This window comes from Acanthaster planci, linkage group LG10 (genome assembly GCF_054643075.1).
Source record: "Acanthaster planci isolate LZ-2023a linkage group LG10, COTS_SCS, whole genome shotgun sequence".
In the NCBI taxonomy this organism is placed as follows: Eukaryota; Metazoa; Echinodermata; class Asteroidea; order Valvatida; family Acanthasteridae; genus Acanthaster; species Acanthaster planci.
In genome coordinates, this window is record NC_141786.1 from 1,578,048 (window position 1) to 1,600,504 (window position 22,457).

At 38.8% G+C, this 22,457-nt stretch overlaps 2 protein-coding genes across 9 annotated transcripts in view; both read left to right on the forward strand.

Annotated features, from left to right (window-relative positions):
- Positions 1-20,693, forward strand: part of LOC147797559 (uncharacterized) — a 124,494-nt gene extending 103,801 nt beyond the window's left edge. For all 5 annotated transcript variants that reach the window (XM_087142250.1, XM_087142251.1, XM_087142252.1 and 2 more), the window contains 10 exons: positions 4,393-4,479; positions 4,605-4,691; positions 4,818-4,904; positions 10,637-10,940; positions 11,137-11,774; positions 11,975-12,112; positions 12,305-12,463; positions 13,671-13,727; positions 14,582-14,611; positions 16,549-20,693. In XM_087142250.1, the coding sequence (XP_086998376.1) occupies positions 4,393-4,479; positions 4,605-4,691; positions 4,818-4,904; positions 10,637-10,940; positions 11,137-11,774; positions 11,975-12,112; positions 12,305-12,463; positions 13,671-13,727; positions 14,582-14,611; positions 16,549-16,890 (1,929 nt within the window). In that variant the 3' untranslated portion in view covers positions 16,891-20,693. The remainder of the gene's footprint in view (positions 1-4,392; positions 4,480-4,604; positions 4,692-4,817; positions 4,905-10,636; positions 10,941-11,136; positions 11,775-11,974; positions 12,113-12,304; positions 12,464-13,670; positions 13,728-14,581; positions 14,612-16,548) is intronic.
- LOC110983518 (uncharacterized) overlaps positions 1-22,457 on the forward strand; it is a 97,848-nt gene that overhangs the window by 35,730 nt on the left and 39,661 nt on the right. The gene's annotated exons all lie outside the window — the stretch shown is intronic.

Sequence of the window (22,457 nt, forward strand, 5' to 3'; positions counted from 1 at the left end):
CCTCGTCAGGGTTTTACAGGAACACATGGAAAAACTTGTGAGATTTTGATTTTTAACAGCTGCAAAAAGTAGAGAGATGGCTTCCAAAGCCATAGACAATGGGAAGTTTTGCAAAATTAACATTAATTATTTTCCGTAACACAGAAATGAATGTTCCTGTTTATATAGAAAAGAATTCAACCCATCCAAACATTAACTCTCGAATAACATAGCCTACATGGATGCTGCCATTTTGCATGTTGCTTGTCACTAACTACCAGCGATAACTGGTTGTTTCCGGCGTTCATGTGGCCGGTCCACGAACAACAAATCGAGCTGTTCGTGAACATATACGGGAACAAGCTGCCCTAACTCGGCCTATGGTTGTGTATGGTATAGGACGCCTCAACGATGGAGCCAAGTTAGTTTGTTTAAGAATTTTCTATTGATACACGTTGAGTTTGTTTGTTAAAAAAAAAACCCGGGCGGCTGAAAGGGCCAAAATCGGCCAAAAGGGTCAAAATTAATTTTACAAAAAATTAAGTATTATACGTCGGAAACAAATTTGTTTGAGAATTTTTCTAATGATTTGCGTCTAGTTTTGTTGTGAAAGATTGAAGTAAACTGCTGGCGACCTTTATTTACTGTTTTCATTTTGGGAATTTGTTGGGGCATCTTGTTTTCAGATATTGGATATGTCTTTTTAAAATTATTTGTGTTATAAATATTTTAGAGTTTGTTTTGTGTTTTACCATTTACAATTTGATATGAAAATGTTGTTCGCCCGTGATTATTTATTTTTGGTGAGATTAATTTTTTGACATATAACTTTTAATTTTGTTTAATTAAATATTTTAATAAGTTGTTTCTCAAATGGTTTTGGTAGTTGTGTTTTATTATTTAGATTTTTGAATAAGAAGATTCTGTTTGCTTGTAATTGTTTATTTTTGCTAAAATTAATTTTGACCCTTTTGGCCGCCCATACTTAAATGTTAGAAACAAATTCCATCAGATGAATTGGCATACGTCTTAAAAAGTTGCTAACTGTCCTGACAGCGTTTGTACTGTTTTAAAAATGGTGCCTGTTTTAACAGTTGTTGGATGTTATCTGTTTTTGTATTTTTGACAGTTCCCGCTTTGGTTTGCCATACCGCACACGCAACTCTGTCGAATCGGTTGAGCGGCTTGCTTTTTACACATGCTTGTCATTATCTCCAGATCCGATAATGATAGTTTGTAACCAAACAAGTATGGACAACAGATGTGGGACAGTTTTACCAATAAACTTTCTAATACTGCTTTTGAATGGACCGTTGTCCGAGTCAGCCACTAGTCGAGTCCGAACGAACTTGAGTCCAAAACGACCAAAGTCCGAGCCGAGACTCGTGTCCGGACTCGAGCCTGAGTCCCCCATCATTGAACAATCGTAGTACTGAATCCAGTCGGAATTACGTTGCTCTTCCTTGTCAGCCATGTTCATAGCATGTGACGGTCGTTCGGTAGCTTGCTTTACAAGGCAACCTCATGTGATAGCCTTTGTTGTACGTGTATACGAGTGTCATACGTCACCACACAGGAAGTCCAATTTGACAGATACAACCAGAACCCTGTTGGTAATATGCAGTTATTTATTTGTATATGAACGATATGACGTTGTGTTTAGTCTGGGTCAATAATTCATGCACGTGTAAACCGTGCATTAAACATGCCTGCGGCAACCAATCAGAGGTGCGCATTACCGGGCGCTGGCTGCGTGGGTTGCGGGGACTTCTCAAGATGGCAGCGTGCTAACCAGAGCCCTGTGGAGTTGTGTTGTGTTCTGTGTTTCGAGTGTAAATCTGACTTACGACCGCTGGTGGTTGGGGATCTACCTCAAGTGTACCTGGTGAGATCGGTTAGTGTGATGCTTGTTCTCAGTTGCCGGAGCTGCCGATTATATCAGATCTCTGTGAAGACTGGGGGATTGTTAGACAGTCTCGTTTATTTAAGAAGTGGTATATTATAGGGGTAGGGAACCCGCGTGAACCAGTTAATTTAAGAATTAGCGGAGCTTAGACCAGAACGATTGTGTGCTGTTGTTCCTTGCTTGTTGGCATAGCGACGGTTGGTTGCGGTCCTGGTCTGGGAGCTTGCTTTCCTCGTTGAGATTTACTGGGTGCAGGTTTCCGTTAGAGTCTGGTGAGGACTATTACAATCGCCTTCTTAATCAACTTACCTGTGCTATTTCGTAATAACTTGAAGTGGGTGAGGGTTATTTAAGTCACCTTAAACCTAGTAGTTTAGGAATTGTGTTGCTTTGTAAGGCAGTAGAGATTATTGTTATATAAGTCTACCCTGTTGTATAATTGCAAGGATTGTATTTGCTTGTGTGGTCAAGACTTATCAGTTATAAGTCATCGGTAGATTATTTATTTAGACTTGAAGGCTACCCTCATCACAGTGAGGGTTACCTGGTCATTGAGGGCTACCTGGTTATTGTGAGGGTTACCCTGATCACTGTGAGGGTTACCTGGTTATTGTGAGGGTTACCCTGATCACTGTGAGAGTTACCTGGTTATTGTGAGGGTTACCCTGATCACTGTGAGAGTTACCTGGTTATTGTGAGGGTTACCCTGATCACTGTGAGGGTTACCTGGTTATTGTGAGGGTTACCCTGATCACTCTGAGAGTTACCTGGTTATTGTGAGGGTTACCCTGATCACTGTGAGAGTTACCTGGTTATTGTGAGGGTTACCCTGATCACTGTGAGGGTTACCTGGTTATTGTGAGGGTTACCCTGATCACTGTGAGAGTTACCTGGTTATTGTGAGGGTTACCCTGATCACTGTGAGAGTTACCTGGTTATTGTGAGGGTTACCCTTATCTCTGTGAGGCTTACCCTGATCACCGTGAGGGTTACCCTGGTGTAGGGTTAGAATAGGTTTAACTAATCACGTTCGTGGTACAAATGACCACATAAGACCACCTATCCGTGAGGATCATTTTGTGGATAATTAATTTTAATTGCTTTTTTATATAAAGGATAACAGAGCAATGACATTGAATAAACCAATCAAATATTTGCCTTTGGAATCACAAGTCACCGTGAGATTTAGTTCAGTCCTGTATAACTTGTATTGGCATTTATTGTAATCTTTATTGACATTGGGATCAATTACCTAATCACAGAGCGGTGGTAACTTCCACTAAACGAACAGCCCCTAAGGCATAGTCCACTGTTCGTTGACTGATATCCCCCTTGCGTTTGGAAAGCCGCTCATTCTTGTGTTAGGTTAAATAAATATATTTGTGGGGTTAGGCCAGATCAATTCCATCTCCGGTCCGCCACATAAAGGTGTCAGTTGTCCTGCCACAGTATGTACGATGCAAAAAGTCCGGCAGTGTGATTGGCTGCTACCACATTCTGTAGATGAGCCCATTTGCTGTGTAATAACGCTTGACAAATTCTCTTTAAGTCGGGATTTCAGAACTCACAGTAATAAGTGGGCAAAAGAGGGCACGAAGCGATTGATGGGCCGTGCAGCGTTAAAAGAAACACTCCACATATAGTGAAACATCAACGTTTGGGCAGACAAACGTCACGAGAATCCGGACTTGGTTAAATCTATACTAACGGAGGACCCTCGCCTACAAATATGTTGTAATGACGTTCTCAAATGATTTATTATTATTGTTGTTCAATATTTATTTCAGGCCAATGACTTTGTACGCGTTTTCAAGGGGATATTTTGGTTATTTGTGGATCTTCAACTTTCATCAAAGTTACACCAAGCAAGAGCTGAAAGCAATATGTACTACAACAATGACGTCATAATAATGTCATCATCTGATATATTATTAAAATTTGAACTTGTTCACGGTTTTCTGAAGGCATTTTCAATCACGAACTATCATCCAAATTGTACAAAAGTAACCTGTAAACACCAAAATTGTCCTCAGGTATCAATTTATAAGCTCCTTAATTTCGATATAAGTTTCATCTTTGAAATTCCATATCAGATCAACCGGGCCCTCCTGGTTGCAGCCAGTAGTTGAGTAAACTTTCATCTTTATTTCGTCTCTGCGTGAAGGGCAAATCACTCTCTCCGGTCGAAGTAGGCCAAAGCAGGAAGTGGTACTAGATAAACTCCTTTCAACAATTTAGTCACTTGAGCACAATTGAAAATGAATTTTTAGTTAAATATTTGTGAAAACTTTTCATGAGCGTTTCTCGTCGGACTCCGTCTGATGATTCGTGGGAAAACAAAGCATTTCCAATGGAACATGTGCCACGTGTACAAGAAGGGGTACGAATACCATCAAAGTGTGTATAAGAATTAAAGACAGAACACAGTTTTATGAGAATATTACTCTGTTCAAAGTAGGAGGAGCAGGAAAGGTGACTTCGAATTTTATTTCTCTTCCTTTTTTTAGACGAGCGTTTCTCGTCGGACTCCGTCTGATGATTCGGGAAAAAGTGAAGCAGCTCCAGTGGAACATGTGCCACGTGTACAGGAAGAGGTACGAATACCATCACAGTGTATATAAGAATTAAGACAGAACAGAGTTTTATCAGAACAATACTGTGTTCGAAAAAGGAGGAGCAGGAAAGGTGACTTCGAATTTTATTTCTCTTTTTTTTTTAGACGAGCGTTTCTCGTCGGACTCCGTCTGATGATTCGGGAAAAAGTGAAGCAGCTCCAGTGGAACATGTGCCACGTGTACAGGAAGAGGTACGAATACCATCACAGTGTATATAAGAATTAAAGACAGAACAGAGTTTTATCAGAATAATACTGTGTTCGAAAAAGGAGGAGCAGGAAAGGTGACTTCGAATTTTATTTCTCTTTTTTTTTTAGACGAGCGTTTCTCGTCGGACTCCGTCTGATGATTCGGGAAAAAGTGAAGCAGCTCCAGTGGAACATGTGCCACGTTTACAGGAAGAGGTACGAATACCATTACAGTGTATGAGAATTAAAACAGAAGAAATTTTTTTTCAGAATAACCCTTCATGAAAATTAAAAAAGGAGCAAAGTGGTAGCAGTGCTTACTTTCATATCAGAAATAAATTACCCAGTTACAAAAAGGAAAAAAGAAAGAAAAAAACACAAAAACACCCCCCCCCAAAAAAAAAACCAAGAACAAAAAAACAAAAACAAAAAGACCAGGGAAGGTAACCCTCTGCAGAACTAATTTTTTTCCTGGGACTCATCCTAACTGAACACACTTAAACGATACATGTCCTGGAATGGGTTTCCGCTGCTTACAGTCAACCGCATCTTTAGGAAACTACACCAAAACCTGTCTAAAGCCGATTCACCCCAAGTAAATGAGGATGCGGACATAGCCAAAATCTGGTTATGGCTACCTTTCACTGGAAAGGTAGGCCAAAACATAGTCCATAGATACATCAACAAGATTAATCGACACCTCACTAAGAATGTCAAAATCATAATTATTTGGACATCTAAGAAAGTGATGAATATGCTGCCAACTAAGGACCTGACTCCCAAAGAGTACCGTAGTTCGGTTGTATATCACTTTAAATGTCCAGGCTGCAATAACGATTACATTGGTAAAACTGACAGATGTCTAACCAACAGAATCAAGGAACACTCAACTGGGCCCAACAGTGTAATTTTTGACCATATATCATCATGTGAAGGCTTTCACCACATCCTGGGGCTACTTAATCTTCCTATTCTTCTGGATACGGGCAAACAAGACAATTTTCAATTTTCCACCTACCAGTCATTGATACTTAGCAACTACGCGGGCTCCGGAAATGGCGGTTCAGGCTGAAAATATCACCCATGTAAAGTCCACATTTCTCGAAAACCTTGGGGTTTGCACTGAAGAGAAAATACAGTTTGTAAGATGAAGAGTTGTTTTGTGATATTGTGTGTTGTTTTAGGCTAGGAAAACTCTAGGTTATATAGATTTTTTATCTGTAAATCTTACCTCGCCAGAAACACAAAATCGGAGCAGTTCAGTTAGCTTTAAATTTCGCGCTTAAGAAATCCATTTCAGTTCGCTTCTCCTGTTGCACTTGTCAGTAAAAAGTGTATACGTGTGGGAGTGGTCGAAAACATTCATCAAAATTGTGAAAATTCAGTATTATCATAATTTTTAGGCAGCGTTTACAAAATGGGTTAAGATTCATGAATTATGCAACTTGCCTGTACTCGTCAAAAAACTGACGCATGCGCACAACCGATGTTCCCCGTTTAACACAGACGGAAACAGCGGTGAGGTGACTACCAATGCCTACAAATAAAAAGAAACCGAGAAAAGAGGTCAGAGTACAGTCGCGGTACCCTTTATCCAGTCAAGGGGGGTTCGTCCCACCAAGTTAACACAAGATTCGAAACACCCCCCACAACTTCAAACTACCCAGACAGCTGTCTAGACAGCTCAGAGACACATCAGGGAGAGCGACAATTGATACAGAACAGGCCCTGACTTGCCCAGGCAGCCTTTGTGTAAATAGGGCCACGTGGCAGGGAGATTTATTGCTTATTCCTACGGGACTTAGCGTTAGGGCTGGCTGTGATGAAAATAATACAGCCAAAGAAAAGTCCTTACCTCAAAGGTGACCAAACTAAGTTATTCCACGTGGGCAGAGGTAGGTTGTAATAAAACGTCTTCACATTTGGCCGTACATTTTTTTAATGAAGAAATTGCGGAAATTGCCGTCAGTAACGGACGTAGTTGTCATAGGGCAAGGTTAAATCGTGACAATAAAATAGATTATTAATACAATATTATACATTTCGCCTTTTTCGGTAAACGTGTCAAACTTTAACTACGCATTATATGTCGTTCAGCAGGATGTGATTTGAGTTTGAAACTGTCGCCGGTTTAAACAAAAGGTACCGTTCACAACTCAAAATACATTTTACCTATTGACGATGAAACATCATTCCCTAATATTTCTTCAATTTAGATTTATTTTTTGTAACGCATCTGACTTTCGTGCGGATACTTTTGGATTTATAGGGAAAATACCTACGCTCTCAGAAAAGTTATGGAGAAAAAAATGTATTGCAAAAACTGAATTTAACACTCTGGGTTTCATCATAAAACTAAATCACGCAGTGCATAGTTATCTCGTAACATCCACAAGCTAATAGAATATTACACCAAGTTACTAACTGCCTACAAAGATGGTATTTTACCTTCAACATTGCTGGTATCCAGAGTTTCCGCTCTAGTAAAGAAATTGTGCATCTCATATACTTTTTTTTACATTTTGCTTTTGCAAAAATAACATTACAGGGGATTTGAGAAATTGGAATATGCGATACTATTATTTTGTACGCATGCGCTTTCTAATATTACCACCCAGGTTTAGGTCAATTCAAGACTCTCTGACTATAACAAATTTTCCCAAACCATTTATTAACACTTCTTCATTGTACCTCGGCTACACAAAGCCTAACGCATCACGACTTTAAATTTTTAAGTGGTATGATTTTTGCATCAGCATGCAACGATCTACTGAATGAGTTATCCTGCGAAGTGAAACACAAAACAAATCAGTAAACATTTCGAAAGATCTAAAATTGTCAACAGCGACAAATTGAATTTGAAAAATGTTACCAACATTATAATGACTGAAACTAATTTCGTATTCAGATTTACACACATTGTCAGTTCTCATCTACAGCACCCCCCTCGATGTTTTTCTACTTTTTGAATCTGACAAAACATTAATGGGCCATTTTCTCCCTTTCCCAGCGCCATGAGGTACGGACAGAAATGAATGTAGCTTAAGTGGAATCGAGTGATGTCAGTTAAATACGAAACAGCATTTTTGCTTTCCTAACAGTAACATGAAAGATATGCAAAACAGTTTGAAACCTGGATACACCTAGTTCATGCAGTTTAAAAGCAAAGCCAAATGCGGTTTCATGTGCCTTGTTAAATATTAAAACATTCTTTTGTATTCAATTCAAACGGAATAACAAAGTAAAGGCACATTTGATTGGTGTTGATAAAGTGTGGCATGTCCCAACTGTGTGTGTGTTGTGAACACAGTTTGGATAGTGGCAATGCTTCTGGCCGGAGAGGGGACAATTAAGCAATACATATGCGGCTACGTTAACTTCATTTTTAATTAAGTTTTGATTCGATAAAAGTGCACAATATCAAAGACAATGGTTGTAGAAGTATTTATCTAATAGATTTATCTTTTTGCTTGCGTAATGCCTGTTTTCGCAGTTTGCTCGTGTACTTTTTTTGGGAATGGGAAGTTTTTACGGTAACGTTCACGAACATTCATGACGCGCAGGATATGGATTCATGCATAAGCACGTTTGGTCTGATCTTTAGTTTTGCAAACGGGGCCACCTATTTAAATTGAGAAATGAACTTAATTTGACTTGATTTTGCACCACGTGTAATTTTCATGTATTTTTCGCTTTTACATTAGCCCAATTGTTCTTGGCGTTTTTTGGATAACAAATAGGAGATATAGACATGTTTGCTACGGGATTGACCATACACATGACAGACACCTATTTGCACACGTGACAGCTGTAACCCCCCCCGAAAAAAGAACCTTCATTAAAAGGCTCCTTCCTAGTACGCTTTCTTTAAAGTTACTCATTCACACATTCCCACAGACTTGAACATAGCTGTATCCGATCAGGTTAGAATCTTTTCAGGAATCAAAATGTTAAACAATGTAGGCTTAGCTTATCCGCCTTGAGCACAAGCCCCCCCCCCATTGGTTGAAAAGAACCATACTGGTCGGGGGTACTCATTTTTTTGGCCGCGACGCCCCCGCAATGCGTGCATTTAAAGGGTGTAAAACACTAATTCAAATGAGAATTTCTGATCAGCTCATTAGCATTAAAAGTGCCCCCACAGTATCTTTTGAAAAAGGAGATTGTTTGACCCCCAAAATGATGGGATTGTGTAAATCGTTGCCGGGATCAACCTCCTGGGTCTTTGAGCTTTCATATGAGAGCAGAAGGGCTAAAAACTACGGTTGAAAAATTGTCCTACGTGCTCGAGAAAGTTGAGGGTTGCAACTTGAAAAACGGCTGCAATCAGACTTTGGAAAAATCACTTTGTGGGGGGTGATTTTGTTTTGTGGGAATAATTAAAAATGTAATAGGTTAACACACAAAAAAATGAAAAGAAATTGAAAGATAAGTGACCAGACAAGAATTTAATTTGTGTTTCAGAAATCTCAGGGATGTTGGCGTGCATGCTATTGGGCCCTGAACAGTGCTGATTTTACACTGTTTTCATTGGGGCTTGAATTAATGGACTGGACCCTTCGTAGTCGTTTGTGAACCAGCGATGTGCAGTTCCCCAAAAGGAGCCTCCATTGCTTGGAAATAGCGCCATCTCTTGGCCCTGCCCAGGGCCGAGTGCTTCTATGGTATTGACGTCTAAAATCTACAACTCCGCGCATTTCAAGTGATTGGAAATAATATTCAGGTCTTAATACTTGACGTTTTCTTTTCAACATTTGTACCTATACGATTGCTTGGGGTCTAGTGGTGCGTAATTGTTTGCCTTTTGCACCTGTCAGAGGATTTTATACAACTCATCGCACTGCTTGATGTCTAAGCTGACTTCACTCAGCACCTCTATGCTGGCGTTCAGGTCTCCGCCTCTTATGCAGCAAGGGTGCGCAGCCGAGTAGGCCCAACCCGTTTTTCGAATTGACGGACCTGGTTGAGGCTTTCACTTTCAGTCAGACGGATTGTCAGTCGTTGTCCGTTGCCTCTGGATGACTGACTCAATTTACTTATGTTATCGAGTAATCTTGTGGCTTAGGTCATCGAAATTGTACGGATTCATTTCAACAAAGTGAAAGGAAATGCGAGAAGGGGGTGTCCAACAGAGAATGAAGCTATATAACCGACTTTGCATTCTAGTCTTACACAAACCAAAGTTCTGCCTAACACCTGCCTCTTCACCGCAGTTTACTCGTGACCATATAGCAAGCGTAATCAGTTAGGTAGCAAGTGCTTGAAAAACACGTAGAAAAAGTCTGTCCTTGTATGCCGAACCAAAGCGTTGGGCTATCGTGTACGGCGCATGCGTGGACAATCAAACGACTGCACCTGGCGAGGTTGAAACTAATGCGGTCCTTGAAGGTTTGCTTTGTGTACGATGTGAGGTCTTAGAATTTGAAAACGCAATTGGAGGAATTTCTTGAAGTCTTGAAAAGGTTCCTGGCTTTTTCGACCTAAAGCTTTGACGAAATTTCCATCATGGCGTTATGGAATGAATCAACGGCTCCTCCTCTATGTATTGTGGAGAGCATTCAAGGCCCAAACTAGATTTGATGTAACATAAACAGAAGCAGTTATTGCAAGGAGAATATCTGTGTCTTTGCTTCCATCGTGTCACCTTTGGAAGTGCTTGTATTTGAACCGAAGAAAACGAGACACTTAAGCTTACACAGGCGATTCACAATGCAGTGCGCCACCAAGAGGTTGCCATGCATGGTGGGGCCTTTTCGTAGTGCACTATGGGATAAAGAGTTGACTAAGTCTCATTTACTAACTGCGTTGTATGCGGGAGACTTTAGTTAATCAAGTACGCCCAAGTTACGTAGCAATTGCGCTCAATCACCGCAGCGTGTCGACCGTAAACTTGAAAAGTGGCGTACTGTGTTGTGAATCGCCCATTTAAATATATTTTTTTCTTGCAGACACTCAGAAAAGATGTCACATTATCAGAAGATACCAAGCGGAAGCTTTGCGAGGAATTAAACAACAAATCTGCAGACAAAGACTGGGAGTCACTTCTTCTGTGTGATGTTGGACCAGTGTTTCTTAAAGATGCTCGAGAGAAATTGAAGGATCCTGCCAGTGCCGTGCTGAATGCATACTTTTCCATTCGCTCAAAAGGGGAGGCTGCAAATACAATAAAACTCATGCATCTGAAAGAGGTTTTTAACCGCCTTCACATGAGCAACGCACTTCAAATTCTGAATGAAGACGATGCCATTAGGGGTATGAAAGCGGATAAAGTGATCAGCGTGAAGAGCTTTGAATAAACACGAAAGCCTTGTTATAACATACTTGAAATCATGCATGCTATCAGGAATTTAGCATCTCAAGTAATAGTTTTTGTTTTGTCTTTATTTAGTCTTTATTTTTGTTCCATTTCGTGTATCGTTTCAGCTGTCTGAATTCAACTTCTTTTCAGGACTACCAGAGTGTGTTCCATCTCATCTGCAGAAAGTGCTGATAGAATTCTATTTGCTAAGGGCTCATATCAGCGAAAACAACTTACTAGGGAAAGTTTTCCAGCTACCAAACATCGCTATAGGCTACTTTGATAGTGTTGGAGGAAGCCTCTTATTAAAGGACTACGGCGTTCACCTCTACGTTCCGGGTGGTGCGCTACCAAGTGGAAGAGTGCAGCAGGTTTACATATATGTCGACCCAAATGCTTCGCCTATGGATGATGTCAAACCACCAAAGATTGTCCTGTCTCGTATGATCCAGTGCGGACCCCCACAATTGGCATTTAAAAGGAATGTTGTCCTGTCGTTCCCATACCAAGCGACAGAAGACGTTAAATGGACTCTAATAACCCAAGTATGCCAAAATGACAACGAAGCATTAAGGTCATGGGAAGACCTAGAAGGGGACAGAGTGTTTTTAACTAAAGACGAGGTTATCGTGCTGCTCGATCACTTCACAGGGGTGAGACAAATTGGCACGCCAAATGAAAACGCCTTCCAACGGTGCGTTGGTGTCTACGGGCCGGAAATTGATGAGCGTTCCAGAACGTTTGAATTTCGTGTACGAGTTTGGAAGAATGAGGAGGAGGCTAGAAAGGTAAGCGTCATTACCTGCACTGTTGCCTCTGTGACTTGAATGTTTGCATCATTAGTTCCACATGCACCTTGTGTGTCGATAAAATATTAAGGATGACTATGTAGATCCTGTTATTTGCAGCCACCCTTAGATGCTAAAATCTTCCTTTTTGGACCAACTGTGATATTTGTTTTTTTTTTTTTCACTCACTTCTTTTGCAGAGAGTTAACGACATGGAGATATTAAAGAGATCCAAACTGTTAGATACCGAACGAATGTTGGGGTTTGATCCAAACAAAGGAGACGTTGTGGTAGCTGTCACGAATATCTCAGAGCCCTGGCAAATAGAACAGAGCACTGTAAGGTTAAACTTTAAATTTCTAACAAATCTTGCTTACTCTTCTCTGGTATGCAGTTCCATAAAAGTGGAAGACAAAAACAAGAAAGCAAATACTATGTGTGTCGGAATTTTGGAATTTGGGACAACAAACAAATTTTGTGAAGAGGTCAACTTAGCATTATCAATGTTTCTGTCTTTCCTTCTATTCAAGGAGAACGTTATTACAAAGGAAAAGGTCGCTTCTTTCTCTGAAAACTCTGTTACCTTTATTCTGGGAAGAACTGCACCAACGTCTGCTTTTCATTGCAACGTGCAAGTTGAACAAACAGGAAATGGATCAAGAACAACGTTTGTCCACAGCTGTCACCTTGTAAGTTAAAGATATTCTGTCCATTCCAAATTTTTTAATTTGATGGGTAGTTTATCTGCTATTGCGTTCAATATGGGTTACTGATCAATGTTGTGCAATTACAGTTTCAATCTCTCAATATGTGTCGTAAAAGTATTTTTTGAATTGCAAGGACGCATACGCTGCAGTTTCTCTGCATAGTTTTAATAACCGTTGAACAAATTGTGCTACTATTGTCTTCCTACAAAAGAAAGGTTGCAATGAAGGAGTGTCAACAACTAATATAGTATTTTGAATATTAGATATGCAAGATGATATGAAAAGAACAAACTCCCATGTTCATAGAATCGCATTTTACCCATTACTTCCAATTTGATGACAAGACGAATATTATTGTGTCTGTCACCAGGACATAGGTGAAAAAAAGTTCAATGTATACTGAAGGGTGGAATAGAATTATCTGTGGAAGGTTATAATTTGATAAGTTTCTCTACAATAATGCCCTAGTTGATGATGTCTTTGTTCCAAAATAAAATAATAACTTTTGAATAGCTTTTGTTTGCGTGTTGCACCTGGCAAAACCGTGTATTCGTAAATACATTTTATATTGAAAACAAATACGTATTTGTTTTATACTGTTGACACTCTGGTGATTGCAGGATCGGCAATTTTAACATTGATAAACCACGATACTAATCAGCATTTTTGTTATAGTAGAAATTCACTTGAATACGTCTGTAAACTCTCTTACTCTTTGCTTAACGGTGTCAGGGGTAAACAGAAAGCCGAAGATACCGAGACGAGCAACTTTCATTTCCAGAATTGCAAAGAATGTGATGATACCCCAAAATTACTCAAAAGCCGAAAGAATGTCCGTTCAGCATCCAGTTACTAAAAAGTTAAAGTATTTGCAACAAGCTATCAAGAATTTTTTTTGGCTTGATTTAATATGAATTTTCAACACTCTACTAAAAAGGACCATAATGCTTTACAGTTTTACACCTGTGGGGTAAACCCGCTTAGAGTTACCCGTATTCTGTAAAGAATGAAAGCAATGAGACAATGGTTGAGCTTGGTGTAGGGCCAATGTTCTGCACTCCTTGAAGTCTGGGGATAGAATGAAATGAAATGAATGAAATTTATAATACACACATTTGTATTAATTTGTTGTCAATTAGGTTTAAGTCGGCAAGGTGGTCACGAAACCTATCGAACATTAACTTTTCAGGCTCGTGAAGGAGCTGGCGCTCCCCAAGATGGCGTGACATGTACATGCGGTACTGTGGTAAGTGTTAAAAAGAACCAAACCTTATACTTCACGCGTGATCGTGGAATTTCCTGATGGAGACTATCCATCCTTCCCCTTTTAGTCATGTATGTAGAAGCCAGTTTAAGAACAAATCACTCGTACAAGTCAACGTATGATGATCTGATTCCCAAAATACTCTCCCTCGATTCACCTGTCTGGTGTTACCTAATGTCACGTAAAAAAAATATTTTCCAAAAAAAAACCCAGAAATGTATCGAACATGCTGTTGTCAACACTCAGATGGTATCGTCGATGGTCGGACACCTTCCATACTCATCAGCGGATTGACACGTTTTAAGCCAGGTGGATGTCGGACTTGGACTTTACGCTCAAATTAAAGCTTTCGTTAATTTTATATTCAAAGATTGTGCATGGGTATACACTATGGTTGTTCCGGTGGTGTAAATAAAAAAATATTTACAGGCAAGGACTTTGGTAGGTTTTGCAAAGACGGGTTACCGCATATAGGCCACGCACGAAGGTCAAGCCCATATTTTGCCATTCTCCAGTAGTCTTTCCTGTATAGTACTGTTTGTTTTCTTATATTCCCAGGAAATACTGCATTGTCTTTCAAAGTGTCAAGAAATGCCTTACAATTGCGTAACTTAAAAAAAATCGACAACTAACAGAAGGTCGTAAAAATCTGTACACAAAAAATTTGCAGTTATCCTTCCTTACGTTGGGTCAAGTGTGGGTCACAAACGGGTGAGTGTGGTTTGCCAGAAAAAAACCATACTTTTCTTACTGTTAACGTTAAAACACAAACAGGAATTAAAAAAAAAAATCTTTTCTAAACGTTTCCTAACTTTGGAAAGTGTTTCCTCTTTCAGGACGTTTATGAGATGTGCCGTGTGTGCAAGGTAAGGTTTCCCTGTTTTCCTTGCTTTTGTCGTCGAGAAAAAGATTTTCTTTCCTTGGTGAGATTTACAACAAGTGCAACTTGAATAAAAACTCCTATCTTGCTTGGATTCCTTGCTGACAAATCAAAGAGGAATGTTCCTTCGGGTTGTGTTCCATCTTAAAACTGACCTGTACGTGATCAAAATTATTTGGAAATTGAGCTCATGGGATCTTATCATATTTCCAGCTAGGTTGAATAACATATATTGTCCTAAGCATTTCAGTTCCGGCGCAAGTCTGAATGTGTGATGTCATGAAAGTGGGAGCACCAGTCGTACGTGGCATCATGTGAAATTTAGGAAGCCATTCAGGAGGTTGTGTACTTGCAGATATGACCGTATTTGAAACTACTTCAAGTGCTTAGGCTACTACAACCTCTCCAGTGTGTGACTTTTTTATTTATGACTTTTTTTTCTTTTTCAAAAAACATCGGGCCGGATATAAAACTAAGTACAGGATTATGTACCACCTGATAGTGTCTGTCATTGAGGTTAAACGGACAGAGGCTCAATTGGTACGATCAATGGTTTGTTCGTAATATCCATATATTGTTTTTCACAAATCAAATCATTGTAGAAGTTACCCTGCTAATGTAGGGCAGGCTAGTGGAGATGGTAATAGCTTTCCCCTTATAGAAGAATCCACCTAGCTCGATAATGCTGTCTCCCTTCAGGTAAATGTGTCCCTTGCAAGATTTTATTTGTAGCAGTCGTTTTCGTCTTTTCTGATGACCTTTGCCTCAAGCGGCACAAAAAGGAAGATTGATATGTAGAGAAAAAATCCAGCAATTTGTTCTGCCAAAAAAAAAAAAATTACAGAATGCATCGATACACTCGCGTATTTTCAATAATGCATCGTCTTCCTTAAACGAGCTAGAAAACTGTTCGCCGCTCTCCGTCAAACTTTACCTACAAGATCTGCCTACATGATTGTTTGCAATTGTGTAGCAGCGTAGCAGCACTACTTCAGAACCTGCTGTTATTCATCAATTTGTTACCTTTGAATGAAAAGAAAGTTGGTCTCGACTGAAGCTAAAAGAATAAATTCTTGGTGAAATTTTGTATCCACTAACTCAAGATTACAAACAAATGCATGTTTAGTGCATTAAGAATATTTCCAGGCAGACCAATAGCAGACTCTTCAAAGATAGTGGTGACAAGAACACCAGAGAATCGTTTCCTTTTCATTACTAAGTAGTTAGAACATTAAGTTGCTAGAAAATCGCATAAAAAGATGGATTCTTTATTCAAACGCTTTTCTTCCCCGTATTTAACAATCTTTTGAAATGACCAGTGTTACTTCATGAAAAATGGGATTTTTAATGTCACAGAACAACAAAACAACATTTATGGAAATCAATTGAAATTGCTTATGTTGTAAATAAACACTTTTGTATGTCCGTGGAAACAGTAACATTCTTATGAAAGAGGCACCCCCAGAACATGATTTTGCTGTACCACGCGACAGGTGCAAATGTTTCATTTCTAAACAATTGGGGAGTTAAATTTGTCGGTTCGTGAAACGCCAAATGAATTTCTCCTCATGGATATACCCTTTATTGCTTACGCTTTAACTATGCAAAGCAAATTTTTCTCTCCGTGAAAATGGTGACAATGTGCCATCGTTGGGCAAGGGGAACAGATTTACCGAGGTTCATGTGTCGGGAGTGACATATGTCAACCTTGTAAAAGTGTCTCGGGGACACATTTTCCGGGGTAGACAGTTGCACCTTTTCACCGTCTATAATCAAGAAGGAGAATTCTTTTCAGACCCTCTCTCCGCATGAAACAGATTTACTAATCTTTAATGGTGATTTAGATATCAATTTGTTATGAGCAACAGCGTCCTATGATCCAAAAATATGCATTTAAATATACGTGTCATTCTTTTCATGCAGGAAGATATGAGAAAGAAACTTGAACTTAAGACAATCGCGAAGGACATCCTATGCTCTCTGCCTCTAAAACAACTTTGCCAACTGTTAGACAATGGTACGGACAACACTTCAAATTCCCAAGGGTTGGCAAGGTATCTTATGAGGAAGTTTGAATTGAATAACAACAGCACCAACTTCAGTGCGGAAGATCTGCTCGTAATCCTTTTTGAAAGATGCTACAAGAGGGAGTATTCATCACAGAAAACAGTTGACCTACTAATTGATGCTTTGGAGTCCATTCAAAACACAGAAGCTGTGCAGATTATTGAAAATTATATTCGAACAGAAGCGATGGAAATCTAATCACTGGCACGGTCTCTCATGCCTAACATAAGTCTAGCTAAAAGCAACTATTGAATATCGCCCAAATACAACTTGTAACTATTTAGAAAAAAATACAATGAAAATGTTCGCCCAACTCGATAGTACGAATGTTATGCATTGCAAATCAAGTCAGCTATTTGTATGACTTAAGGCAACACTTACGAGACGATCTCAACAAGTTTCGCCATAACGATACACAAATAGGTGTGAGAAAAGTATTCATCGAAATGAAAAGGAATTATCTGGGACGACGTCTTCTTGAGCGCAAGATCGAAATATGGTATGAAGAAGGCTTGTCACATAAAATGCGGTTACTTAGAATGTTAAGTTTTTGTGGGTAGTTTTCTACCAAGAAAACTGGGAGATATGCTTCGTTTCTATTTGTTGAATTCGTCAGGGGTTGACCATTTTAAGGGGTTAACTTGTCTAGTATAACGTATAAGGACGACTTAATTGCAGAAAATTTGTTAAACGTTTTGAACATCAATGTAGGCAACCAACTCAGTACTCGTCTTAAACTACCGTACGTGAACGCCAAAGCCGTGTCAGTTTGTTTCTAAGACCTCACTTCTTACTTCACTCAGGAGTATCTAGCTCACAGTACCAATAAACAATTTTTAGCATCATAATATAAATGTAAATCTGGCACCATCAATGTTTAGAAATTGCCTTATTTTTGGATTTGAATATAGTTACATAACATTATTTGAACAGAGATAGCTTCACTGCAACAACCTTAAAGCACACGCAAAATCAACACGAAGATTTTAGGGGCTAAACCGATCGAGTGTGACAGAATTGATGCTCTAATATAAAAGATATATGAATGTGATAGAGAGGCATTTTGATATGGATTAAATTTGTGTAATTTTCTTTTGACCTCTGTCGCACATTCCATTCCCCAGATACAGTAAAATTTAGAATTGATCTCTGGCAGATATACGGAATGGTCTGTTGCATACAGAGGCATAGCATGACTTAAGGGCCTGTTTGGAAAAGAATTTCTTTTGGTTTTTCAAAGCTCTCCTCTTAGTAGTGTCCCGTTAAACGCTCCTATTACAACCAATTATACTTTTCCAGTAACCATGGACGGCTCAAAATGATCATTCCAAAATATTATAACATTATTGTTAGTATAACGAAAAAAATATGCTCTTGTTCTTACTCATTTCCCTGAATTTTGATAGGAAAACAAATCAAAAGTCACACACAAAGCACTCTCCACCAAGCAAATTGACAATGACAAAGTGAACAGCTGTTTTGTCAAAATGATGTGCATGAGTGGCTTCTATATAGGGATGCCATCCTTACTGACTATGCATACACATTATTGAAAAGTAATGACTGTGACTTCTTTATTTCGTCCTGTGACATTGATTTCTGCGTAAAACTTAAGGCTCATTTAGTTACATTCTGTGACTTTTGATTCAGTAACCAAGTTGCTGTGCATGTCAATTTTGTCTTAAGTTAGAAAGACAATCACTTTCTTTCGGGGTTGTGATTAGTAAGGGGTATTGCAGCATACCTGTTAACAAAACTTGTTTATTTCTATGAAGTGATTTTTTTTATGTGTGGCATTTGACAGAAGTGGCAAGTTTCTTTTGCTGTCCCGTTTACATTTACCAATCAATAATTTAAAAGATTAACATTTGACCTTCCCCCATTCGTTGATTGAAATAAAGATAACGTGTTCTTAATTTGGAATTTAAATATAAAACTTATCTCCACAGGATCTGTGGATACGGTCTTGTAAACTAGTACTTAAGACTTTGCCCTTCACAAACATGTACCAGCTACAAACCCTTACTCTTTTATATTTTTAGACGATTCGAAGAAGTCGGTGTAGGCTCTGACCCATAAAGGAGAAATGTTCAGTACTTTATAACTGGGTCCCTTTTGGTACAGAATGATCTCTTCGTTACATCAGTAGTTGAATGTCAAAAGGGATTGATTTTTTCATTTGATATATTTAGGAGTTTCCATTCAAATTTGTAATGAAACTGATGTAAATATAACGTCCGTTGTACTGCTGGGACTTACTAAGAGCAAAAGACAAAACGAGAAAACCCTTTTGGTATAACTAAAATCATTTGTAGAAAGTACACTAGTTAGAGAATAACTAAAAGTTACCCCAACACAAATCAAATTGAACATTCATCATGATATTAGCCACTGTAGCTTTTAACATTGTTCCTGGTGAATCGCTGTAGAACTAACCTAAAAGGAAACTGTATAAATCTTTACGTAACAGATATTTCCGTTAGGAAAGTTGTTTATATATTGTAGTTTGTTAATGTATAATTTGGTAATAATACATAATTAGTTAAGTGTCCACGGCATTTTTTAAGTAATCGAGTTTTATATTAGTTCACATGCTATTTTTCTGGATCACTTACCTTCAGAGCAGCGTGAATCGTTGGGCAAAGACGACATATCCTGTTCCCGTTTCAAAGGTATATACAGGTTTATTGGGCAATTCAGTAAGCCGCCTCTTCCACTCTGCGGTAAAAATAAACATAACATTTGGAGAGTTTATCCACTTTCAAACAGCTAAAACATTTCTAACTAGTACTTAAACAACTTTCAACTTTCCGAAACGCCAATGCAGAATTAAAGGTGTGGATCAATGCACAACGTGCAAAAATATATTATACTCAGTCTTTCGCAGCCATCTACACCAAATATTCTTATACTTCTTTTAAAAGAACCAAAGTTCTTGTTAATTCAAGACATAAATTTTGTGGTTCAGCAGTCCTTTGTTATTGTGGTACTCAAACAGGTGTATGAAGTGTATTTAACTTTAATTGCGTTATTCAAATAAAGCATTGTTATTGGGTTTTTCGATAGTTGTGAGACTTGCTCATCGTTGTTGCACCAAACTGCACTGAACATCAATTATTCATAAATAAAACTAATTGTTGTTATTTGACTCTAGTCCTCTGCCTGCCGTCACTCACTAGACACAGATTATTGCATGTAGTGCCTACGTATATAGACTAAACGCTTTATTTGAATTTTAGATCTTTATTGACTAATGGTAATCACTATCTCCCTGTACAGCTATCTCCTGTTTATCACTTTTCTACAATTTTACATGGAGTAGGAATTACCTTCTAACCCTAAAAGAGCCGGGCTATTTTGGCTCGGCCTCGGTGGAAACTCAGCCTTGCCTGGCTCGATGTTTGGAAACTTGGCATGCATGTAAGGACTCTCCTTATCGTTATAAATGTGAAGTTTGAATTCAATCAGACTTCCAGTGTTTTTGCTATGATCATTTGAAGTGTAAGATTAAATGTGCGCCAGCCCGCCTGCATTGAATAGCCCCGCAGTGAAAAAGTATTGAGTTTTGAAAATGGGAAAATGCGCACAGTGTGTGAGCGGTATATCCAGTTATCACAAACTTGCCTGCACAGAGTTACTCTGAAAACTCGTCTAAGTAGATGCACCGCGATGATATCGAGAAAAACGTTTAGGGTGGATTCCTGTCTCTTTTAAGTTTAATGTACATTAAACATTTCGAGTGATTAGCCTCAGAAGAGGAATTGTTGTCAAGAATAGTCTTTAGAATTACAGTTCGAATTCTACAATTGAACTACAATTTTCACGCTAGTATACAGTGAATGTTAGACACCCACTGAATAATTGAGTGTAACTCAAGAGACAGAATAAAATAACATCGTTTGGGATGTAAGGAAGATGTTGAGGCATATTGTTTGAGTTCAGGCCACCCGACCTGCATTGTTATTGGAATAAATGTCAAATAGGTTGCTGTGACTTCAGTATTTTACGTGTCACTAGAGATATTTCTTCACGAATGAGTTATAATTATAGTTACTGGATTGAAATGAAACAGGTCTGCTCAAAAGTCATTTGACATATACCCTCATGCCACATTTTTAAATAAACAGCGATTACCCTATCTGCAAGACGTTTCAAAGACTGATGTAAAGAAAAGATATTTCTTTCTGGCCTTTGTTACAATCGGTTTTTAAAAACACATCTACCATGATTTTGTGGTGAAAGTGTCATCTGAAATCATGATCATTTCAAACACCCACTCATTTGAAGTCCCTAGTGGACGTCTGTTTTTTTAGGTGGATATTTGACCAACTCATTGGACATTCGATTTACCTATTTGTTGATACCTTGTTGAAAAAAAAATGACCTATTTGGACTCCACGTCATGTTCTTGACACACGATCTGTCTGTGGTGATGATTACTGTACAAGTGTGAATGTTTGATCTGAAAAAACCTTTATAAAAATCGAATCCAAAGGTTATTTTGTCATTGGTCTCAACAAAGAGAAATGCAGATCTCATTTTCTGGGGACGGGACAAATTGCTCTTTAGGACCCATTTTTAATTTTTTAATGCTACCATTCACTCCCTTCGTGAGTTTTGCGGCTGCGTTTCGCGTTTCAACGTGTTTTTAAAAGAAATAAAGAAAACAAAATCTGAACTTCATCAGATTGTTTTTCAAAATACATTGTGGATCTTTTTTTTTTCTGGGGCCACTTCCCCAAGTCATCCTTGGGCTTGAACGACCAACAGAGAAACCATCCCCCTTCGCCACAGCAAACTGTTTAGGATTCTCTTTGGTATTGAACCGTATAACGGGCACATGGATAGGGATATACGCCTCATGCTGGCATACTGGAAGAAGACACAGCTGTGGACGGTTCCCTTGATGGTTCATTTCGTTTCATATGATCAGCTTACAGCACCGTTATGCTATTTTAGATGCACAAAATCTTATTCAAATTTTGAGTGGGGCTGCCAAATGGATATTTTTCGTGACAAAATATCGTCAGTTTTATTTCAGCCATAAGAGAATCATCTGTTTCTTAGGTGGCGTATCCGTGTCTTAGGTCGTAGGGGAGGCCGGGTATCAAAATGCCATTTTAATTATTTTTTAGTTTTCTAACATTTCTTTCATCTGAAAAATGGATGGACGCATGGCCTTAAGAATGCCACAACATTGTTAAAAATTTAAATGCAACACGTCGTGGGGTCTTTCTTAAGTAACACACAAGTTAAACCTTTTTTTACAAAGTTATCAATATCATTTAAATAATGTCAATACTTTACCTTCATGAACATATGGGAAAGATCCAAATACAACTACTTAAAGTAGAATCCCTTAACCCTGTATAAAAATAGATCGAACGTGAGTAGTCATTTTCAGCATCTGTAACTTATTGTCCCTAATTTTACGTATTTAAAAAATACAAACAAATTATAAAAGGTCATTTTTTTGAAAAATGGTCTAACCACTCTGAAAAGCACAAAAACAAATGAAAAAAAATACATTCACCAAATCTGTATTTTGTTGCACTTTGACTACGCCCTGGCCCACTGTGCGCCCGTTGCTTTGTCCATTATTGGTGTTTCTTTTGTCGTCAACCTGGCTCCAGTCTCGTTCCCGTTTTGTTGGACCACGAAAGCGGTTCTCTGGCCCTCTTCCTTTTCGAGGGTCGTCCCTTGTCCAAGGTCTGTCGTCGAATCTACCGCAGGTGTTTCAGGTCCGTCTAGAGTCCTGGCTCGTT